The following is an 18488-nucleotide window of genomic DNA, read 5'->3' as shown; positions in this document are numbered from 1 at the left end:
CAATGCCTGATGGTGCTAAAACATTGTCGCGGGTGGTTCTGGGTACATATCGTCAGGCCCCCCTTCCCTCCCTTCCTCCGTGAAAGCAAGGGCAGACAATCGTTTTGCGCCTTTTTTCCTGACTTACCTGTGCAGACGCCATACCATGGCAAGCATGGAGCCTGCTCAGGTAACAGTCACCGTATGTCTCCTGGGTGCTGGCAGACGTGGTACGGCATTGCTACACAGTAGCAGCAACCCATTGCCTTCTGGCGGCAGACGGTGCGATACGACTGGTAGCTGTCCTCGTCGTGTCCGAGGTGCTCTTGGCCACGTCGTCTGGGAGCGCCTGGGCAGACATGGGCGCAGGGACTAAATTTGGAGTGACTTGACCAGGTCATTCTCTTTAGTCCTGCAGTCAGTCCTATTGAACCGTCTTATGGTGAGCAGGCGGGCGATATGGATTGCTAGCAGTCGTACTGTACCATCTTCTGCTGGGCAGGCAAGAGATGAGGATGGCTAGCAGTCGTACTGTACCATCTTCTGCCGAGCAGCCATGAGATGTGGATGGCACGCAGTCCTTCTGCACCGTCTGCTGCCAGCCAAAGATGTAAAAGATAGATGGAGTAGATCAAAACAAGAAATAGACCAGATTTGTTTTGTACTCATTTGCTTCCCCCCCCTCCCCTGTCTAGGGGACTCATTCCTCTAGGTCACACTGTAGTCACTCTCAGAGAAGGTGCAGCGAGGTAAATCTAGCCATGTATCAATCAGAGGCCAGGCTAACCTCCTTGTTCCAATAAGAACAATAACTTAGGTGCACCATTTCTTATTGGAACCCTCCGTGAAGTCCTGCCTGAAATACTCCTTGATGTAAAGCCACCCCCTTTATTCCCAGACCAGAAAATAACTGTTGGGGATGTTGAAATGCCTATATGTATCCTTGGGGACCCAGCCTACCCCTTAATGCCATGGCTCATGAAGCCGTACACAGGCAGCCTGGACAGTAGTCAGGAGCTGTTCAACTACAGGCTGAGCAAGTGCAGAATGGTGGTAGAATGTGCATTTGGACGTTTAAAGGCGCGCTGGTGCAGTTTACTGACTCATTTAGACCTCAGCGAAACCAATATTCCCATTGTTATTACTGCTTGCTATGTGCTCCACAATATCTGTGAAAGTAAGGGGGAGACGTTTATGGCGGGGTGAGAGGTTGAGGCAAATCGCCTGGCTGCTGGTTACGCGCAGCCAGACACCAGGGCGGTTAGAAGAGCACAGGAGGGCGCGGTACGCATCAGAGAAGCTTTGAAAACCAGTTTCATGACTGGCCAGGCTACGGTGTGAAAGTTCTGTTTGTTTCTCCTTGATGAAACCCCCCACCCCTTGGTTCACTCTACTTCCCTGTAAGCTAACCACCCTCCCTTCCTCCCTTTGATCACCGCTTGCAGAGGCAATAAAGTCATTGTTGCTTCACATTCATGCATTCTTTATTCATTCATCACACAAATAGGGGAATGACTACCAAGGTAGCCCAGGAGGGGTGGTGGAGGAGGGAAGGAAAATGCCACACAGCACTTTAAAAGTTTACAACTTTAAAATTTATTGAATGCCAGCCTTCTTTTTTTTGGGCAATCCTCTGTGGTGGAGTGGTTGTTTGGACGGTGGCCCCCCCACCGCGTTCTTGGGCGTCTGGGTGTGGAGGCTATGGAACTTGGGGAGGTTGGCGGTTGGTTTACAGGGGCTGTAGTGGCAGTGTGTGCTCCAGCTGCCTTTGCTGCAGCTCAGCCATACACTGGAGTATACTGGTTTGGTCCTCCAGCAGCCTCAGCATTGAATCCTGCCTCCTCTCATCACGCTGCCGCCACATTTGAGCTTCAGCCCTCTCTTCAGCCTGCCACCTCTCCTCCCGGTCATTTTGTGCTTTCCTGCACTCTGACATTATTTGCCTCCACGCATTCGTCTGTGCTCTGTCAGTGTGGGAGGACAGCATGAGCTCTGAGAACATTTCATCTCGAGTGCGTTTTTTTTTCTTTCTAATCTTCACTAGCCTCTGGGAAGGAGAAGATCCTGTGGTCATTGAAACATATGCAGCTGGTGGAGGGAAAAAAAAAGGGACAGCGGTATTTAAAAAGACACATTTTATAAAACAGTGGCTACACTCTTTCAGGGTAAACCTTGCTGTTAACATTACATACATAGCACATGTGCTTTCGTTACAAGGTCGCATTTTGCCTCCCCCCACCGCGTGACTACCCCCTCAACCTTTCCCCCTCCCTGTGGCTAACAGCGGGGAACATTTCTGTTTAGCCACAGGCAAACAGCCCAGCAGGAACGGGCTCCTCTGAGTGTCCCCTGAAGAAAAGCACTCTATTTCAACCAGGTGACCATGAATTATATCTCGCTCTCCTGAGGATAACACAGAGAGATAAAGAACGGATGTTGTTTGAACGCCAGCAAACATACACTGCAATGCTTTGTTGTACAATGATTCCCGAGTACGTGTTACTGGCCTGGAGTGGTAAAGCGTCCTACCATGAAGGACGCAATAAGGCTGCCCTCCCCAGAAACCTTTTGCAAAGCCTTTGGGAGTACATCCAGGAGAGCTGTGAATGCCAGGGCAAAGTAATCCTTTCACATGCTTGCTTTTAAACCATGTATAGTATTTTAAAAGGTACACTCACCGGAGGTCCCTTCTCCGCCTGCCGGGTCCAGGAAGCAGCCTTGGGTGGGTTCGGGGGGTGCTGGCTCCAGGTCCAGGGTGAGAAACAGTTCCTGGCTGTCGGGAAAACTGGTTTCTCCGCTTGCTTGCTGTGAGCTATCTACAACATCATCATCATCTTCTTCGTCCCCAAAACCTGCTTCCGTGTTGCCTCCATCTCCATTGAAGGAGTCAAACAACGTGGCTGGGGTAGTGGTGGCTGAACCCCCTAAAATGGCATGCAGCTCATCATAGAATTGGCATGTTTGGGGCTCTGACCCGGAGCGGCTGTTCGCCTCTCTGGTTTTCTGGTAGGCTTGCCTCAGCTCCTTCAGTTTCACGCGGCACTGCTTCGGGTCCCTGTTATGGCCTCTGTCCTTCATGCCGTGGGAGATTTTGACAAAGGTTTTGGCATTTCGAAAACTGGAACGGAGTTCTGATAGCACAGATTCCTCTCCCCGTACAGCGATCAGATCCCGTACCTCCTGTTCGGTCCATGCTGGAGCTCTTTTGCGATTCTGGGACTCCATCATGGTCACCTGCAGCTTGCCACGGTGGCCAAACAGGAAATGAGATTCAAAAGTTCACGGTTCTTTTCCTGTCTACCTGGCCAGTGCATCTGAGTTGAGAGTGCTGTCCAGAGTGGTCACAATCGAGCACTCTGGGATAGCTCCCGGAGGCCAATACCGTCAAATTGTGTCCACAGTACCCCAAATTTGAGCCGGCAAGGCCGATTTAAGCGTTTATCCACTTGTCAGGGGTGGAGTAAGGAAATTGATTTTAAGAGCCCTTTAAGTCGAAATAAAGGGCTTCATCATGTGGACGGGTGCAGGTTTACATCGATTTAACGCTGCTAAATTTGACCTAAAGTCCTAGTGTAGACTAGGGCTTAGTGTTTGCAGGATTAGGGCCTACCTGAGAGATGGATTTCACAGATGTGCAAAAGTAAGGGAATTAAAAAAAAAAAAAAAACCCCACCCTTCAGATATATGCTGAAATACCACCTTAAACTGTTTCTTCTTCACATGAGGCATGTGACTAAAAATTATAGAAATATGTAGTAGTATTTACATATCCTCTTTAGGATGTAGATACTATATTTAAGCAAATATCCTTAGTCATAAAGAATGATGGGGAGAGTGTGACAGAAAATGTGTACAGAATGGTTTATAAATATTTTTCTGGAGAACACCAGTAGTTATTTATGTATATATTTGAAATACATTAGGAAGTGAGAGCTCTTTGAAAAAAGAGAGTCACATTTAAAAGCAACCTAACTTCAGTTTGTCTGTTTTTTTAAAGTTCATAATAGTGCTTATTTCTGAACTACCTCAAGTTTTTTTTCTGAACCCCTTACTGCTTTGTGCAGAAACATTACTTTGCAAAATTTGCAGCAGATAATCTGTGATTCTGGTCTTCAGAACAAAGTGAGAAGTTAATGCCAGTATGTTCATTATCTGCAGAGTGTACATGCATGACCCTTATTTAAATAAGTTGGAAATTTTGAAGCAGCAATCAAGGAGTTAAGACAATCATCACTGTCTCATCATTTTCTTTGAGTAGCTACGTTACCATGAACATTTCCTTAGCAAGCTGTATAGCTGTTGTGCTGGTTCATATTTTGGGTGGGAAAAAAATGAAGAAAAAATGAAGTATACTTTTGTTTAATTTTGGAATTATTGCCTTGTGTTAATGGATTTTTTCCTTAATTTGCCTGTTGCTTTACTCTTCCTCCTTCTCCATTCAAAGCTGTCACCCACAGCTTTGTGTTTGCCAAATGCTAGAGAGCTCTGACACAAGGAAGAAAACAAAACTCTTGCTTTTTGTTCTCACACACATGCACACACAGCTGTACTAGTACTCTAATAATTAAGCCAATCTGGAATTCCCCATTTTCTTTATGATCCCAAAGTGCTGCCATGAGTTCCTGTTATATTTGGCCTTCCCCAAAAAGCAATGTATCCTCTTTTGAGGATGTCACTTGTGCTCTCATTCAGCTTCTTCTAAGAAGCCACTCTGACATGCTCCCTCTATCTTGTCAGGGATGGCATGATATTTACCAGGGGTGTTTTTTACCACTCTGGGAAAAACTAGTTAGTTCTAGTTTAAGATATTTTGTATCTTAAAAAGTGGTTCATGAATGCATACCATATTACTTAGTTTTAGTTGGATGTGGTAGTAAATTGATAATTTAATTTGGAGTTGTACCAATAAAGAGTAAAACTGCAGGAGGCATAATATTAATATGTTAACTATAATATTGAACATATGAAAGTCTGTATATTCAAGTATTTTCCTCAAGGAAGTTATACATATCACTCATGATTAGTTTAATATTATATAAACAAAAGTCAAACATTTTACATGAAAATGCAGAGTTGTAGGCTTGAAGCATTAAGCAATCGTGAGCATGCTGATTTCCAGACATCCAATCTGGGTCCATTTGGCCATGCAGCATTCTGTAGCAGAATACCAACCTTGATGTAGTGGATAGACTGAGGCTATTCCTCAGTTTTGAATGGGTATATCCAAAGTTTGAAAAGATTCGTTCTCTGTTTGCTGGATACCAATGCAATTTTTCCCAATTTAAGCCAGTATTTACCAGCACTCTTTTGTAAAGTAGTTTTCCCCCCAGGAAACTGCCAACCCTGCATCTCATCCTGTAAGGTAGTCAGCCATGCCCAGATGCATTTATCCATACGATTTTTTGCCCCAAAACGTGCCAAGTCCCTCTTGGGTTAATTATCTAAGGTGTAATAGGGTAGCTGCATGGTGAAGGCATCCAACTGATCGGGCTAGCTCAGTAGCTTGATTTTTTCAGTAGTATGCGTACATATATGTTGCAACCTATGTTGTATTTGCATTATTTAGGAGCCAAACAGCTTTATAGAAATTTTAAAAAAAAATAAAAAATACCAGGGCAATGTGAGAAATTGCATTTACTGTTTGTTACAAGAAAAATTGTGTGGCCTATGAAGATGGTCTTTTTTTATGAGAAATCTGTACATTTAAAAAAAAATGAATACTTTCCTTAAAATGTAGAGTGACATATGCCTCCAATCCACTACATCAATGAAACTACTTCTAACTGCCCATTTAAGCAATCATATAATCTAGGTAAAGATTTATACAGTATCTGTCTGACTTTTTTTTTTTTTTTTCCAGATCAGAGACTAAATGCGGCACTCAGACAGCATCAAGCAGAGAACCTTCTGAGAACTACCTCTGTGCAAGTATGTTAATCAGGGCTTGTCAACACTGAGGATATTTACATTAGTGTAAGCCCTCAGTATAGGTGCATTGCACAAATGTAAAAATAAGTTTCACCAGTACAAGTTAGGCTGGTTTGAAATGTGTAAGTCATTCACCTCTGTGAATAAGTCCATTGCAGGCCTCTGCTGTTGCTGGTAGGTTTCCCAAACAGCAGTTCAGTGAAAGTGATGTGATTGTCTTGTCAGTTTCACTGTTAAGCAATAGGTTCTGAATGGCAGCAAAACTCACAAAACAGTGATTGGTTGGTGGGGTTGTTTTGCTCTGAGCAGCAGCAGAAACATTGGAACTGTCTGCAGATTTAGGGAGATCACAATACATCAGTTTAACCATTCAAATGTGAAAGGAGTATATTTGCAACCATAAGGGCTAAAAAGTTTTTTGTTTATATTTCATGAAAGCTTAATTTCTGCAGAAGTTGATGGTATATGCCCTGGAAAGATTCCTAGTTGCCCCAGTTCTTTTCAAGCCTTGCCTTTATAAGAAAGAATAATTAGCCCAACTCTTAGATTTGTGTATATGTGGCATGCACACTTCTGACATTATATACAGAGTTAAATTGTTAGATTAGCTGCTATCCTTTTTTGCCATTTTTCTGTGAATGACTGTTGTGCCTACCTCTATCCAGAAGTGAATATAGAAATCATATGTAGTCTCACTAGCATAGTGGATTCCTTGCTCTGTGATGTGATATGTCTGTCTATGTATGCATCCCAAGACACATCTAGAATTCCAGTGACAATTTTCTTTCAGATTCCACAGGAATTCTAAAAATTAGTTTATTGTGCATACATGCCTAAAACTGAACATGTGGGATATGATTTAAGTTTTGATTCTACTCCATTTGTACTCCAGTTCTTTATAGATTTGAGCTCTGAAGTCAAGTTAAGAACTTCCAGTTTTGTGCATTAATGTGCAAACTACTCTGTTACAGAAAAATGTCCTAAGGGGTGATGACACTCTGAAACCCTGGCTGACTGACCAAAGGTAATCCTATTTTCCATAGTTTAGAATGAGTAATATTTTCAGATTTTTTTAAATGAACTATTTAAAAACTGTCATGTACTCTAATAGTAGGGCATGGCCATTTTCAGCAGGTAACTTAGTTGTTTTATACATTTCTAATCATGAAAGTGTAAATAAAATGAATTTAGAAGGTATGATTATATGCTGGATTAAGTATCTTTAGCAATCTCCCTCTCCTTTTAATAAAAAAACAAAACAAGACACACACAAACTCCAAAGAATCCACTTAACTAGCCCTTGGGAGGAAAGAAATTGGAAGCTGTACATGGAAGAGAGACTATTTCCTCTGTGTCAGAATCATAGAAATGTAGGGCTGGAAGAGACTTCAGTAGGTCATCTAGTACAGTCCCCTGCACTGAGGCAGGACTAATTTATCTAGATCATCCCTGTCAGGTGTTTCTCATGTGTTTTTAAAAAATCTCCAGTGATTGAGATTCCGCAACCTCCCACATTGTTCCAGTGCTTAACTACAGTTACAGTTAGGAAGTTTTTACTAGTGTCTAACCTAAGTCTCCCTTGATGCAATTTAAGCCCATTACTTTGTGTCCTGTCCTCAGTAGTTAAGGAGAACAATTTATCACCCTTCTCTTTATAACCACCTTTTATATACTTGAAGACTTATGTCCCCGCTCAGTCTTCTCTTCCTTTAGACTAAGCAAACCCATCTTTCAGCCTTTCCTGGTAGGTCATGTTTTCTAGACCTTTATTTTTGTTGCTCTGTCTTGGACTTTCTCCAGTTTGTCCACAGTTTTCCTAAAGTGTGGCTCCCAGAACTGGACTCAGTAATCCAGTTGAAGCCTTATCTGTGCTGAGCAGAGTGGAAGAATTACTACTTGTCTTGGTTACAACACTCTTACTAATACATCCCAGAATTATGTTTGCTTCTTTTTTTTTTTTTATACAACAGTATTATCTTGTTGACTCATTGAGTTTGTGATCCCCTGTAATCTCTGGTCCTTTTCTGCAGTACTCCTTACCAGGCAGTCATTTCCCATTAGTGTAATGGTGCATCACTAGTACTTCACTTCAAGATTGCAATAGAAATCACATTGAGTGTGTTAGGGTTGCACCTGAATGAAAACAGCAAACAAAATTGAGTTAATAAAACTTGCCTCACTGGTGTTTATGGGTACTTCTTATTTCTTAATTGCAGACATTCAGGCAACCATGTTTTTATATACAAAAATGTTCACTTAAAGCTAACATGTCCAGAATAAATATTTACAAGAATGTTCACACCAGAAGTGTTTTCTTGGTCATTTTGGAGAGCTCTAGGGTAATTACTTAAGCTAAATCAAACAAATACAACTCTTCTTGGATAATTTGTAAACAAAGAAGATGGGAGTGGAGAAGAGGGATCCCTATTTATAAAGCCTAGGTCATCCAAAGAGGGAACAGAAGCAAAAAATCGCATAACTTAAGTGATCGTTCACATGGCACAAATAGTTAATGTTTATATCCACCAGTTTCTGAACAATAGGAAAAATATGGTTTATGTAGCTTATTTGCTGAACAGTTTTGACTAATAAAAGTGTTGCATGATTTTTGTTCATTTGGTGCTCAATATAGTCCTTATGATGTTTATCACAATGGTCTATGCACTTCTAGCTGTTTGCTGTTACATTTACTGTTAATACATGTTAGACGGGCTACCCCATTTTCCAAAATGGAGTTCAGGCAAAGGATAACTCAGACTCCGTACTGGGGAAGCTTCTTTATGGAACTTTGGCAGGAAAGAAGCCAACAGACATTTTGAATTAGTTCCAATTTATCTCAGAATTTTGGCATGTTAGTCTTTTAAAATTAAATTAGTCTGAGCACCCTTTGCTCAGGGGATGTCCGTTTATAGAGACAGTCAAGGTGCAGTCTTTTTGCGCTGCGTCAGACCAAAACCTCTGGACCAGGCAATCGGTTCAAGATTATTAGCAGCCATAAAGAAGTTAAAGACTGTTAACATCAAGTCACTTACCTTCAACATCGTGGTGTTTCTGAGTTCCAACATCTTACCTTTGGAACCAGTTGCCAGGATCCTGAGGGCTCTCACCTTCAGTCCCACGATTTCAGCTTCCAGATCCCTGGAGCCCGTCGATCACCTGTGAAGACAAGTGCATCTTAACCTCATTCCTGCTGGTTGAGAAAACCTAAAGCAGTGGTTTTCAAACGTTTTTTCTGATGACCCAGTTGAAGAAAATTGTTGATGCCCGTGACCCAGTGGAGCTGGGGATGAGGGGTTTGGGGGGGGTGGGGGAGCTCAAGGCTGAGGCAGAGGGTTGGGGTGCAGGGGTGAGGGCTGCAAGGTGGGGCTAGGAATGAGGAGTGCAGGGTGTGGGAGGGGGGCTCTGAGCTGGGGCAGAGGATTGGGATGTGGGGGTGAGTGGGCGGGCTTGGGGATGAGGGGTTTGGGGTGTAGGAGGGGGCTCTGGGTTGGGGGGCTCAGGGCTGGGACACGGGATTGGGGTGCGGGCTTATCTCAGACAGCTTCTCATCAGCAGCACAGTAGGGGTACCAAGGCAGGCTTCCTGCCAGTCCTGGCACCGCTGACCATGCTGCACCCTGGAAGCGGCTTGCAGCACATCCAGCTCCTAGGCCGAGGCACACAAGCAGCTCTGCTCAGCTCTTGCCCGCAGGCACCGCTCCCTGTTCTCATTTTTACTGCTCTTAAATAAATCTGTTTCGGAAAAATCCTCTCTCTGTCTCTTTTGTCCACTATACCACACAAGGGAGGTGGAAGGCACACCAGCTTCTATCTAACCCCAGTTCATAGATCTGGAGGGGTGAAAAGATCCTGCTGCTGAAACCAGAATTGTAGCTGGTCTATTTACTCTGAGTTTCAGGTTAACAAAAGTATGTGTAAAAATTCCAGCCTGTTCACAAAGTGTGATCTTATATTTAAGGCAGTTGACTGGAACTTGGGAGTTACAAGTTCACTACCTAGCTCTGTCACTGACATCCTGTGTCACTTTGGGAAAATTGCTTAATAGTTCAGGTCTCAGTTCCTGTCTGTAATATGGAGAGAAGAAAGGATAGGTTGTCTATTCAGTTTATAAAGTTTGAGGCAGGTATTTGTACAGTGAATAGCACCAGAGGGCTTCTGTCTCCCTTGGGGTCTCTAGCACTGCTTTGTCTGAATAGAAGAAAAAGTAAAATAGGTTATTTAGGAGAATTAGTATCAATTAGAATTGTAGGACTGGAAGGGACCTTGAGAGGTCTTCTAGTCCAGTCCCCTGCACTCAAGGCAGGATTAAGTATTGTCTAGACCAGTGGTTCCCAAACTTGTTCCGCCACTTGTGCGGGGAAAGCCCCTGGCGGGCCGGGCTGGCTTGTTTACCTGCTGCGTCCGCAAGTTTGGCTGATCGCGGCTCCCAGTGGCCGTGGTTCGCTGCTCCAGGCCAGTGGGAGCCGCTGGAAGCAGTGGCCAGTACGTCCCTTGGCCCGCACCTCTTCCAGCAGCTCCCACTGGCCTGGAGCAGTGAACCGTGGTCACTGGGAGCCGCGATCGGCCGAACCTGCGGACATGGCAGGTAAACAAACTGGCCTGGCCCACCAAGGGCTTTCCCTGCACAAGTGGCGGAATAAGTTTGGGAACCACTGGTCTAGACCATGCCTGACAAGTGTTTAACCTGCTCTTAAAAATCTCTAATGACAGAGATTCCACAACCTCCCATAGGCAATTTATAGAATGGATCTCTGTAGATATGACTTCATATAGACAATGGGGCAAACTGAGTAGTGATTTTTAAACAGTAGATCAAATTGCTTGTGGTTGCAAATTGGTCAATAAGCAAGTGTGAAAAACTTGAACTGTTGGAGAAGAAAGAACTATAGTAGGAAAAAACTACTAGGAAGAAAAACAACATGTGAATGAAAGTGCATTATTTTACACCCTCCTTATAGTTGATGTTCCTGCTTTGTTTCTTGCACATACAAGAGTACAGTTTATGGTCTATATGTTAAATCTTAAGTTTTTCCCTTTTCTAGTGTTTCACTCAATAATGTTGCATTAACATCACTTTTGCAGTTAAAGTAGCTTAATTTTGATAGCCGAAAACTAAGTTTTGCAAATGCGCTTAAACTTTGCATTACATTTTTCTTTAAGGTTTCAGAGTAGCAGCCGTGTTAGTCTGTATTCACAAAATGAAAAGGAGTACTTGTGGCACCTTAGAGACTAATAAATTTATTTGAGCATAAGCTTTCATGCATCCGATGAAGTGAGCTGTAGCTCACGAAAGCTTATGCGCAAATAAATTTGTTAGTCTCTAAGATGCCACCAGTACTCCTTTTCATTTTTAAGTTGATGTGCATACTTTAAAAATAATAACCAAAGGTTATTCATTTGACTAATCTTATAGTTCCATCAGGAAGTAGAGAAAAACACTCTTTTTGGCTCAGGTTGAATAGTAGTTGAGGGCATTTCTGTAAAACCAGGTAATTACCAGAACACTGCTGCAACTATAATTATCTTATGCATTTCTTTCACTTTTAGCTTACTGTTCCCTCTAATTTCTGAGTATGATAAACATCTGGAGGAAATGAGTGAACAGCTGCAGTATTATCAGGTATGAATCATACCACCAGAAATGTATGTTTGTTATTTATTAAGAAAAAACGTGCAATTCAATATTTAAAGTTTTATCTCTCTCCATTTAAAAATTAGGAAATAAAATTGTAAGTGCCAATATTAAGAGGAACTAAGTCAACACAAGGACTGTAAAATCCAATACAAGGACTGTAAATCTTGTAAATGAAGTGTTTGCTTCAATATTAAGCACCAACATTCTTATAATCTGAAGATAAAGTAGACCAGAAACTAGTTTATAGCTTTGTACATGGTGTGCTCAAATTACAACCTTCTAGAATTACCTTAATTTTAGAGCACAGTGGCTGCCATCAGTAGTAATATTTCAGTCCTCTAGTACTAATAGCTTACTGCACTAATTTCCACGGAAGGAAACTGTTTTGTACTACCTTTTGAAGTTTTACTAGGGTACTGCCTTTTTTGAAGGGAGAGGTGGATTTTTATGAAAAGAAATTGAGTATGCCCAGCCTGCCCAATATATTTCTATGCTCTTGGAAATGGCATTGAGAGACTAAATATGCCCATTGACGTATTCCTGCTGCCACATTAGGTAGGAGTGGCAAGAATCCTATTTAGTGAAATATTAAATATTAGCTTGAGTTCTTAAACTGAGTTCATTACACAGGAACACCCACATTAAACTCTGAAAACCAAATTTAGTGATGACTTTGCTACTGCTGTGTGTAGCTGTTCACTTGTAACACTATACAATGTTTGTAACATTTATGCAAGATGTTTTATTGTATTATAAAACTTGTATATTATCTACCCGTTAATTCTCTTGCAAAAATAAAAATCACTTTTACACAATTGTCCATCTTTAAACATAGCTAGTCCGAAATAAAAGTTAAGTTTGTGAAAGTTAAAGGAATGGTATTTCAGTGTGTGACTTTACTGCTTAAAGGCCCTTTGATTTAAATGTGAAATTTCACTGTCAAATTTTACTCTCTCAGGCACAGATGGGCGAGATGAGACTAAAACTTGAACAAGTCACCAAGGAAAATGAAAGGTAAATTTAATTGATTAATATATTACTAAAAAAATTTCTAGGGACCTGGAGATAAAACTCTGAACCTTTGTACTGTGGCCAAAATTTTCATACTTGCACGTTTAAACTTAGGCTCTTAGGTGTTGAAATGTGTGTTAAGGCACCCAGGTTTGGAAATTTGGGCTATGTATATACATAATAAATGAGGAATAAAACACATTTGGTTGTTTAGAAGTCAGTGTATACATTTCTTGTGTATTTTAAAGTGTGCATTTTTTTAAAATATGCATATGTTAAAACATTTGTGATGTTCGTAATTGAGAATAGACTCCAGACTGGCTTGTCTTTTTCCTGCTTCTCTATAGCAGGTTGTCTCTTCCGCGATCTCTGCTTCCAATGTACCCTGGCTTCTGGGATTCTACATTTGTTCCTATCCTCTCGCTCCTCCACACACCTTTTGACACTAATTTTTACACTATTAATGTTCCCAGAAATACAGATGCAGTCTTGCGAATATAACAATATAGTATTCGCTATCCATTAAAGTCAATGAGACTACTCATGAAAGTAAGAACTGTACACAGTGTTGCCATGATCAGCATTATGTCATCAGCAAATCTGCCATCTGCGAATACCTCTAACATCAGCACATTCTTGTGGTGTCTCACCAGGTGAATGAGGGGGAAATCTACCATGGGCATAGATTCTGGGTCATGACCAGCTCCAGGTTGAACCTTCAGTCTCACTCTATATGGTGCCTTCCCTGCTCCCAGCTCTGTTACAAAACATACTCTATTTCAACCTCCCAGCAGCAAAAGATAGGAGTTCACGTCAGAGCTCTATTAAAGCCTTTCTTGATTAGCAGTTGTAGTCACTGAGCCACATTAACAAAATTTGAGTGGGTGACGACATATTCAACCAAGATGCTCAAATCAGAAAATTAATACATTCAGTGCTCATATTAAGAGAAATGTTGGTGTTGAGAAAAATGCTTAGCTGGCATCCCGGCTGGACCCTCTGTCATGTCCACTTTATTAATACCTTTGTAATTTATAATAAATGTAGAATGTACTTTTCAAGAGTGATATGCTTTACATAAAAATACATGTTCAGTTCATTTCTCTTGGTGGACATATACATCAATGTATTGAACTTTCAACATTCTTATGTTAGTGTGCAAGTGTCTTCTGATATCTGTTGATTGCTAATAAACTAATAAGACTGAAAATCAGAGATGATAGACCAGCAGAAAGTGTTTGTGGTGATCTAAGAAAATCACTGTGGTATATGCTCTCCCAATAACCATTGCTGTGCTGTAAAGTAATTCAATTTAGTTCACGTGATCTCTTATTGCATAAATATAAGCTATTTTCAGTGTGACAGGTGTGCAGGGTGAGAGATAAACAAGCATGTAGTTTATTACATGACAGATTTTCTCCACTTCAGTTGTAGAATTTACATTTGTTTTCCCAGGTATGCATGTTATATGCAAATTATTCTGTTGACTATCAGATATTAAAACACATCTGGCCTTCAAAATATACTGTCACTTTAAATGGTGACATTCTTATCAGCTATGAAGGAACACAGATCAGACAGCAAAGAGACAAGGAAATCCAAGAGGTAGCTGGGGGGGGGGGGGGCTGCAGGAGAGGCCTAGTGCAAATTGAAACAAATTAATAGTTAAACTATTTACACAAGCCTCTGCTTGACTTAGCATGTAGCAGTCACTATGACATTTCTGCTGATTTTGGTGTAAAAACTGTATTTGCTATGTGAAGTAGCGATATGTTTTGCTGAGAAGTGGTTATATTTAATGTGTATGCATACATAAAGTTAAAAGGCAAGTTAACTTGTAATATAGTTAAGTATTTTCAAATACTGCAACTGGCCCTGGGACTCCTTGCCAATTTCGGTAGTTTTAAAAAAAAAAACGGGGGAGGGGTGAAGTATGTTTCTCTCTTCTGTTGCTGTGTGAGAGGGCAACATATAGAAGAGGAGTAGATTAAACTATGCAGGGGAAACAGTATAACTGTAAATTTTCAGGCTTTTTAATCTTTTGCATATGTAGATCTTTTTCTGTAACCTTTTATACTAATCTTGGGTATTGCTTCTAAAACAGTAAATACAAGTGAAATATAAGTGGGATTTGAGTTGACTGTCCCTGTATGTCTTAATTCTTCAAAAGAAAGGAGCAGGGTTACTTATGATTATCAGAGTAACATTGGAAACCTACCCTTTGTAAGTGAGCAGTGCAATAAAGATACTGTGTAACTGAAATCTAGTCTTAAAGTATTTATACTACTACTTCATGATGTTTTTTTCTGTCTGTTTAGGCAGACAACTGCCATTAATGACAATGGAAATTATGCTAATGTATTAATAATCATTTGGCACTTATTATCAAAATACTGTTCAAATGGAAAATAGTCTAAAACTTTCAGTTAATTTTAAAGCATTTGCAGAAATATTCAGGTATCAGGATTCTTTAAGAGGGCTTGAAAAAAATCTATTCATTCAGAGCAAGTATTTTTGTGTTCGTGCCATTAGCATCTGCAGAATCTTCAATTTAAAAAAAACGTTTCTGGCTCTTATGGTTGTATCTGCATATCACTCTTGATTAATCTCTACTCTGAGGGCAGCATGGGAGGGAAGCTTTAACTGCCTCAATGGAGGTGGCCTAGACCTAATTGATTTGGGGTGGGGAGCAGCATTAATTGGAGGCCCAGAGTACAACCAGCCGTAATCTGGAGTCTTTAGACTCAAACAATATGGGATTCCCAAACTAAGAGATTGAATGGGTCCAATTCAGCGCACCTGTGTATTTGGGTAAGCTCAGTCCTTCAGCAAACAGATATGGATAAACTTTTCAAGGCCTGTTAACTGATTTGACAGACACCTCTTTAGATAAATTTTATATGTGTGCAGTTGGAGGTCTATCATTGGGGATAATGTATACCTTCAAATCACCGGCACTGCTATGGATACCCGCATGGCCCCATAGTATGCCAACATTTTTATGGCTGACTAAGAACAATGCTTCCTCAGCTCTCGTCCCCTAATGGCCCTACTCTACTTGCGCTACATTGATGACATCTTCATCATCTGGACCCATGGAAAAGAAGCCCTTGAGGAATTCCACCATGATTTCAACAATTTCCATCCCACCATCAACCTCAGCCTGGACCAGTCCACACAAGAGATCGACTTCCTGGACACTACGGTGCTAATAAGTGATGATCACATAAAAACCACCCTATGCCGGAAACCTACTGACCGCTATGCCTACCTACACACCTCCAGCTTTCATCGAGACCACACCACACGATCCATCATCTACAGCCAAGCTGTATGATACAACCGCATTTGCTCCAACCCCTCAGACAGAGACAAACACCTACAAGATCTCTATCATGCATTCTTACAACTACAATACCCAGCTGCTGAATTGAAGAAACAGATTGAAAGATCCAGAAGAGTACCCAGAAGTTACCTACTACAGGACAGCCCAACAAAGAAAATAACAGAATGCCACTAGCCATCACCTTCAGCCCCCAACTAAAACCTCTCCAACGCATCATCAAGGATCTACAACCTATCCTGAAAGACAACCCATCACTCTCTCAGATCTTGGGAGACAGGCCAGTTCTTGCTTACGGACAGCCCCCCAACCTGAAGCAAATTCTCACCAGCGACCATACACCACACAACATAACCACTAACCCAGGAACCTGTCCTTGCAACAAAGCCTGTTGCCAACTACTGTCTCCACATATCTATTCAGGGGACACCAGTATAGGGCCTAATCACATCAGCCACACTATCAGAGGCTCGTTCACCTGCACATCAACCAATGTGATATATGCCATCATGTGCCAGCAATGCCCCTCTGCCAAGTACATTGGCCAAACTGGACAGTCTTTACGTAAAAGAATAAATGGGCACAAATCAGACGTCAAGAATTATAACATTCAAAAACCAGTCGGAGAACACCTTCAATCTCTCTGGTCACTCGATTACAGACCTAAAAGTGACAATTCTTCAACAAAAAAACTTCAAAAACAGACTCCAACGAGAGACTGCTGAATTGGAATTAATTTGCAAACTGGACACCATTACATTAGGCTTGAATAAAGACTGGGAATGGATGTGTCATTACACAAAGTAAAACTATTTCCCCATGTTTAATTCCTCCCCTACTGTTCCTCACATGTTCTTGGGCTGGAAATGGCCCACCTTGATTATCACTACAAAAAGTTTTTTTTTTCTCTCCTGCTGGTAATAGCTCACCTTACTTGATCACTCTGGTTACAGTGTGTATGGTAACACCCATTGTTTCATGTTCTCTGTGTATATAAATCTCCCCACTGTATTTTCCACTGCATATATCCGATGAAGTGAGCTATAGCTCACGAAAGCTTATACTCAAATCAATTTGTTGGTCTCTAAGGTGCCACAAGTACTCCTTTTCTTTTTGTGGATACAGACGAACACGGCTGCTACTCTGAAACCTGTCATTCGAGTGTCTCTGGGGTGAAGAGCGGATTACAAATTTAAGGCCAAATCCTGCTGCCCTTAATAATGCCAATAATCTTAATAAACATGAATAAGGTCTGTGGTATCTGTTTATTACACAGTTGATCAGGAGTTTAAGTAGCACTTACATATCTTTCATCAATGTGTAGAAAATAGTACTGTAGCACAGGGAGGCCTAGAATGGGCTAGCTGCCCAGACCCTGTGGGTATGTACATGGGGCAGCTAGCCCATGTTTCTGCTGCCCATATTACCATGGCTATATTACTACTTTTTGCATGCTTGATTTTTCGCCCTCTCCATAGATGCAGATGGGGGTGCACATTTGTATCCTTCTGCATCAGTTGCTGCACACTACATGGAATTTATTTTCTCGTGGGTGGCAGAAACTGTCAGTCATTGTCCTCCTTTAACTGTTCCATCAATGGAGGACAGCCTTATGTCACAATCAGTGATTCACAGCAGCCCAGCAAATCACTGCATCCCCAGACACCCCAGCCATGGTACTTCTCCTATCCTTCTCTACCTAGCCAATGCTGCCCACTTTTGGGGGTTTTGTGGCTGACTAAGGCCAGCAGGCAAGGCAGGTGGATGTGGATGCCTTGAAGGAAACTGAAGTTGCACAAAGCAGGCACTCTCTGAGTGAGTCTCTCTGAGAGTTGACTTTTCCTCAATAAGGTCTTCTCTCAAACATACCCACACTTACACCAATACACAAACTAATCAATCCATTTATCTTACAGGCAAGTAAGGAAGGAGGATTTATTTTAGTTTTAAATGCTTGGGAGGTGCTTGATAGTGCAGTGAGGGGACTACTACCGCAGTTCTTCTTGGCAGTTACAAGGGCTGCCACTCTGAAAGAGAGTGGGACAATTTACATGAAGGAGATTATCTAGTAGGAAAAGCCACCACAAGATAATACTCCAGAACACTGCCTTAGCATTTGGAAAAAAACAAGAGTCAAAATGTTATAATTTTAGAAGTTTGATCAATTTCATATGAAATTGATCAATGATTTTGAACATTCTGTAAGATCCAAACTTTAGTTTAAAAATAAAGTTGCTAGTAGTCTCAACTGCAGTCCCTCTGGTACATTGCACAGTCACTCAAGTAATCTTTGGAGAGCAGAAATCATGTTCATTTCAATGGCAAACTCAAAGATCTACCTCTAGCCTTGCAGAGCTCCACTCTTCTTCATTGGATAACAATTTATATTTTTTAAGCATATGCTATGATTTAAAAGCACATCCATCTTGCTTTCACCCAGAGTAATTCTGATCTCTTGACTAAATATACAGTTACTGCAAAAATTATGTTTACTGAAGATATGAAGGCCTTTATTTTTGCCTAAAACATCAAGGAAAAAACAATCAAAACATAAGTTGTAAAAGTCCTAGAAAAGCACCTGAAACCTTGAGTT

General features: G+C 41.3%; 1 protein-coding gene across 4 annotated transcripts in view; it reads left to right on the top strand.

Moving 5' to 3' along the window:
• SCLT1 (sodium channel and clathrin linker 1) overlaps nt 1-18488 on the top strand; it is a 137010-nt gene that overhangs the window by 4676 nt on the left and 113846 nt on the right. For 3 of the 4 annotated variants that reach the window (XM_073341115.1, XM_073341116.1, XM_073341117.1), the window contains exons 3-6: nt 5840-5907; nt 6879-6931; nt 11454-11526; nt 12500-12555. In XM_073341115.1, the coding sequence (XP_073197216.1) occupies nt 5840-5907; nt 6879-6931; nt 11454-11526; nt 12500-12555 (250 nt within the window). Of the gene's footprint in view, nt 1-5839; nt 5908-6799; nt 6932-11453; nt 11527-12499; nt 12556-18488 lie in introns of all 4 variants that reach the window. The other variant, XM_073341118.1, reaches the window with a different exon arrangement.

The sequence above is a fragment of the Lepidochelys kempii genome, chromosome 4 (genome assembly GCF_965140265.1).
Source record: "Lepidochelys kempii isolate rLepKem1 chromosome 4, rLepKem1.hap2, whole genome shotgun sequence".
Lineage (NCBI taxonomy): Eukaryota > Metazoa > Chordata > Testudines > Cheloniidae > Lepidochelys > Lepidochelys kempii.
This window is presented reverse-complemented; position numbering and strand designations above follow the sequence as displayed.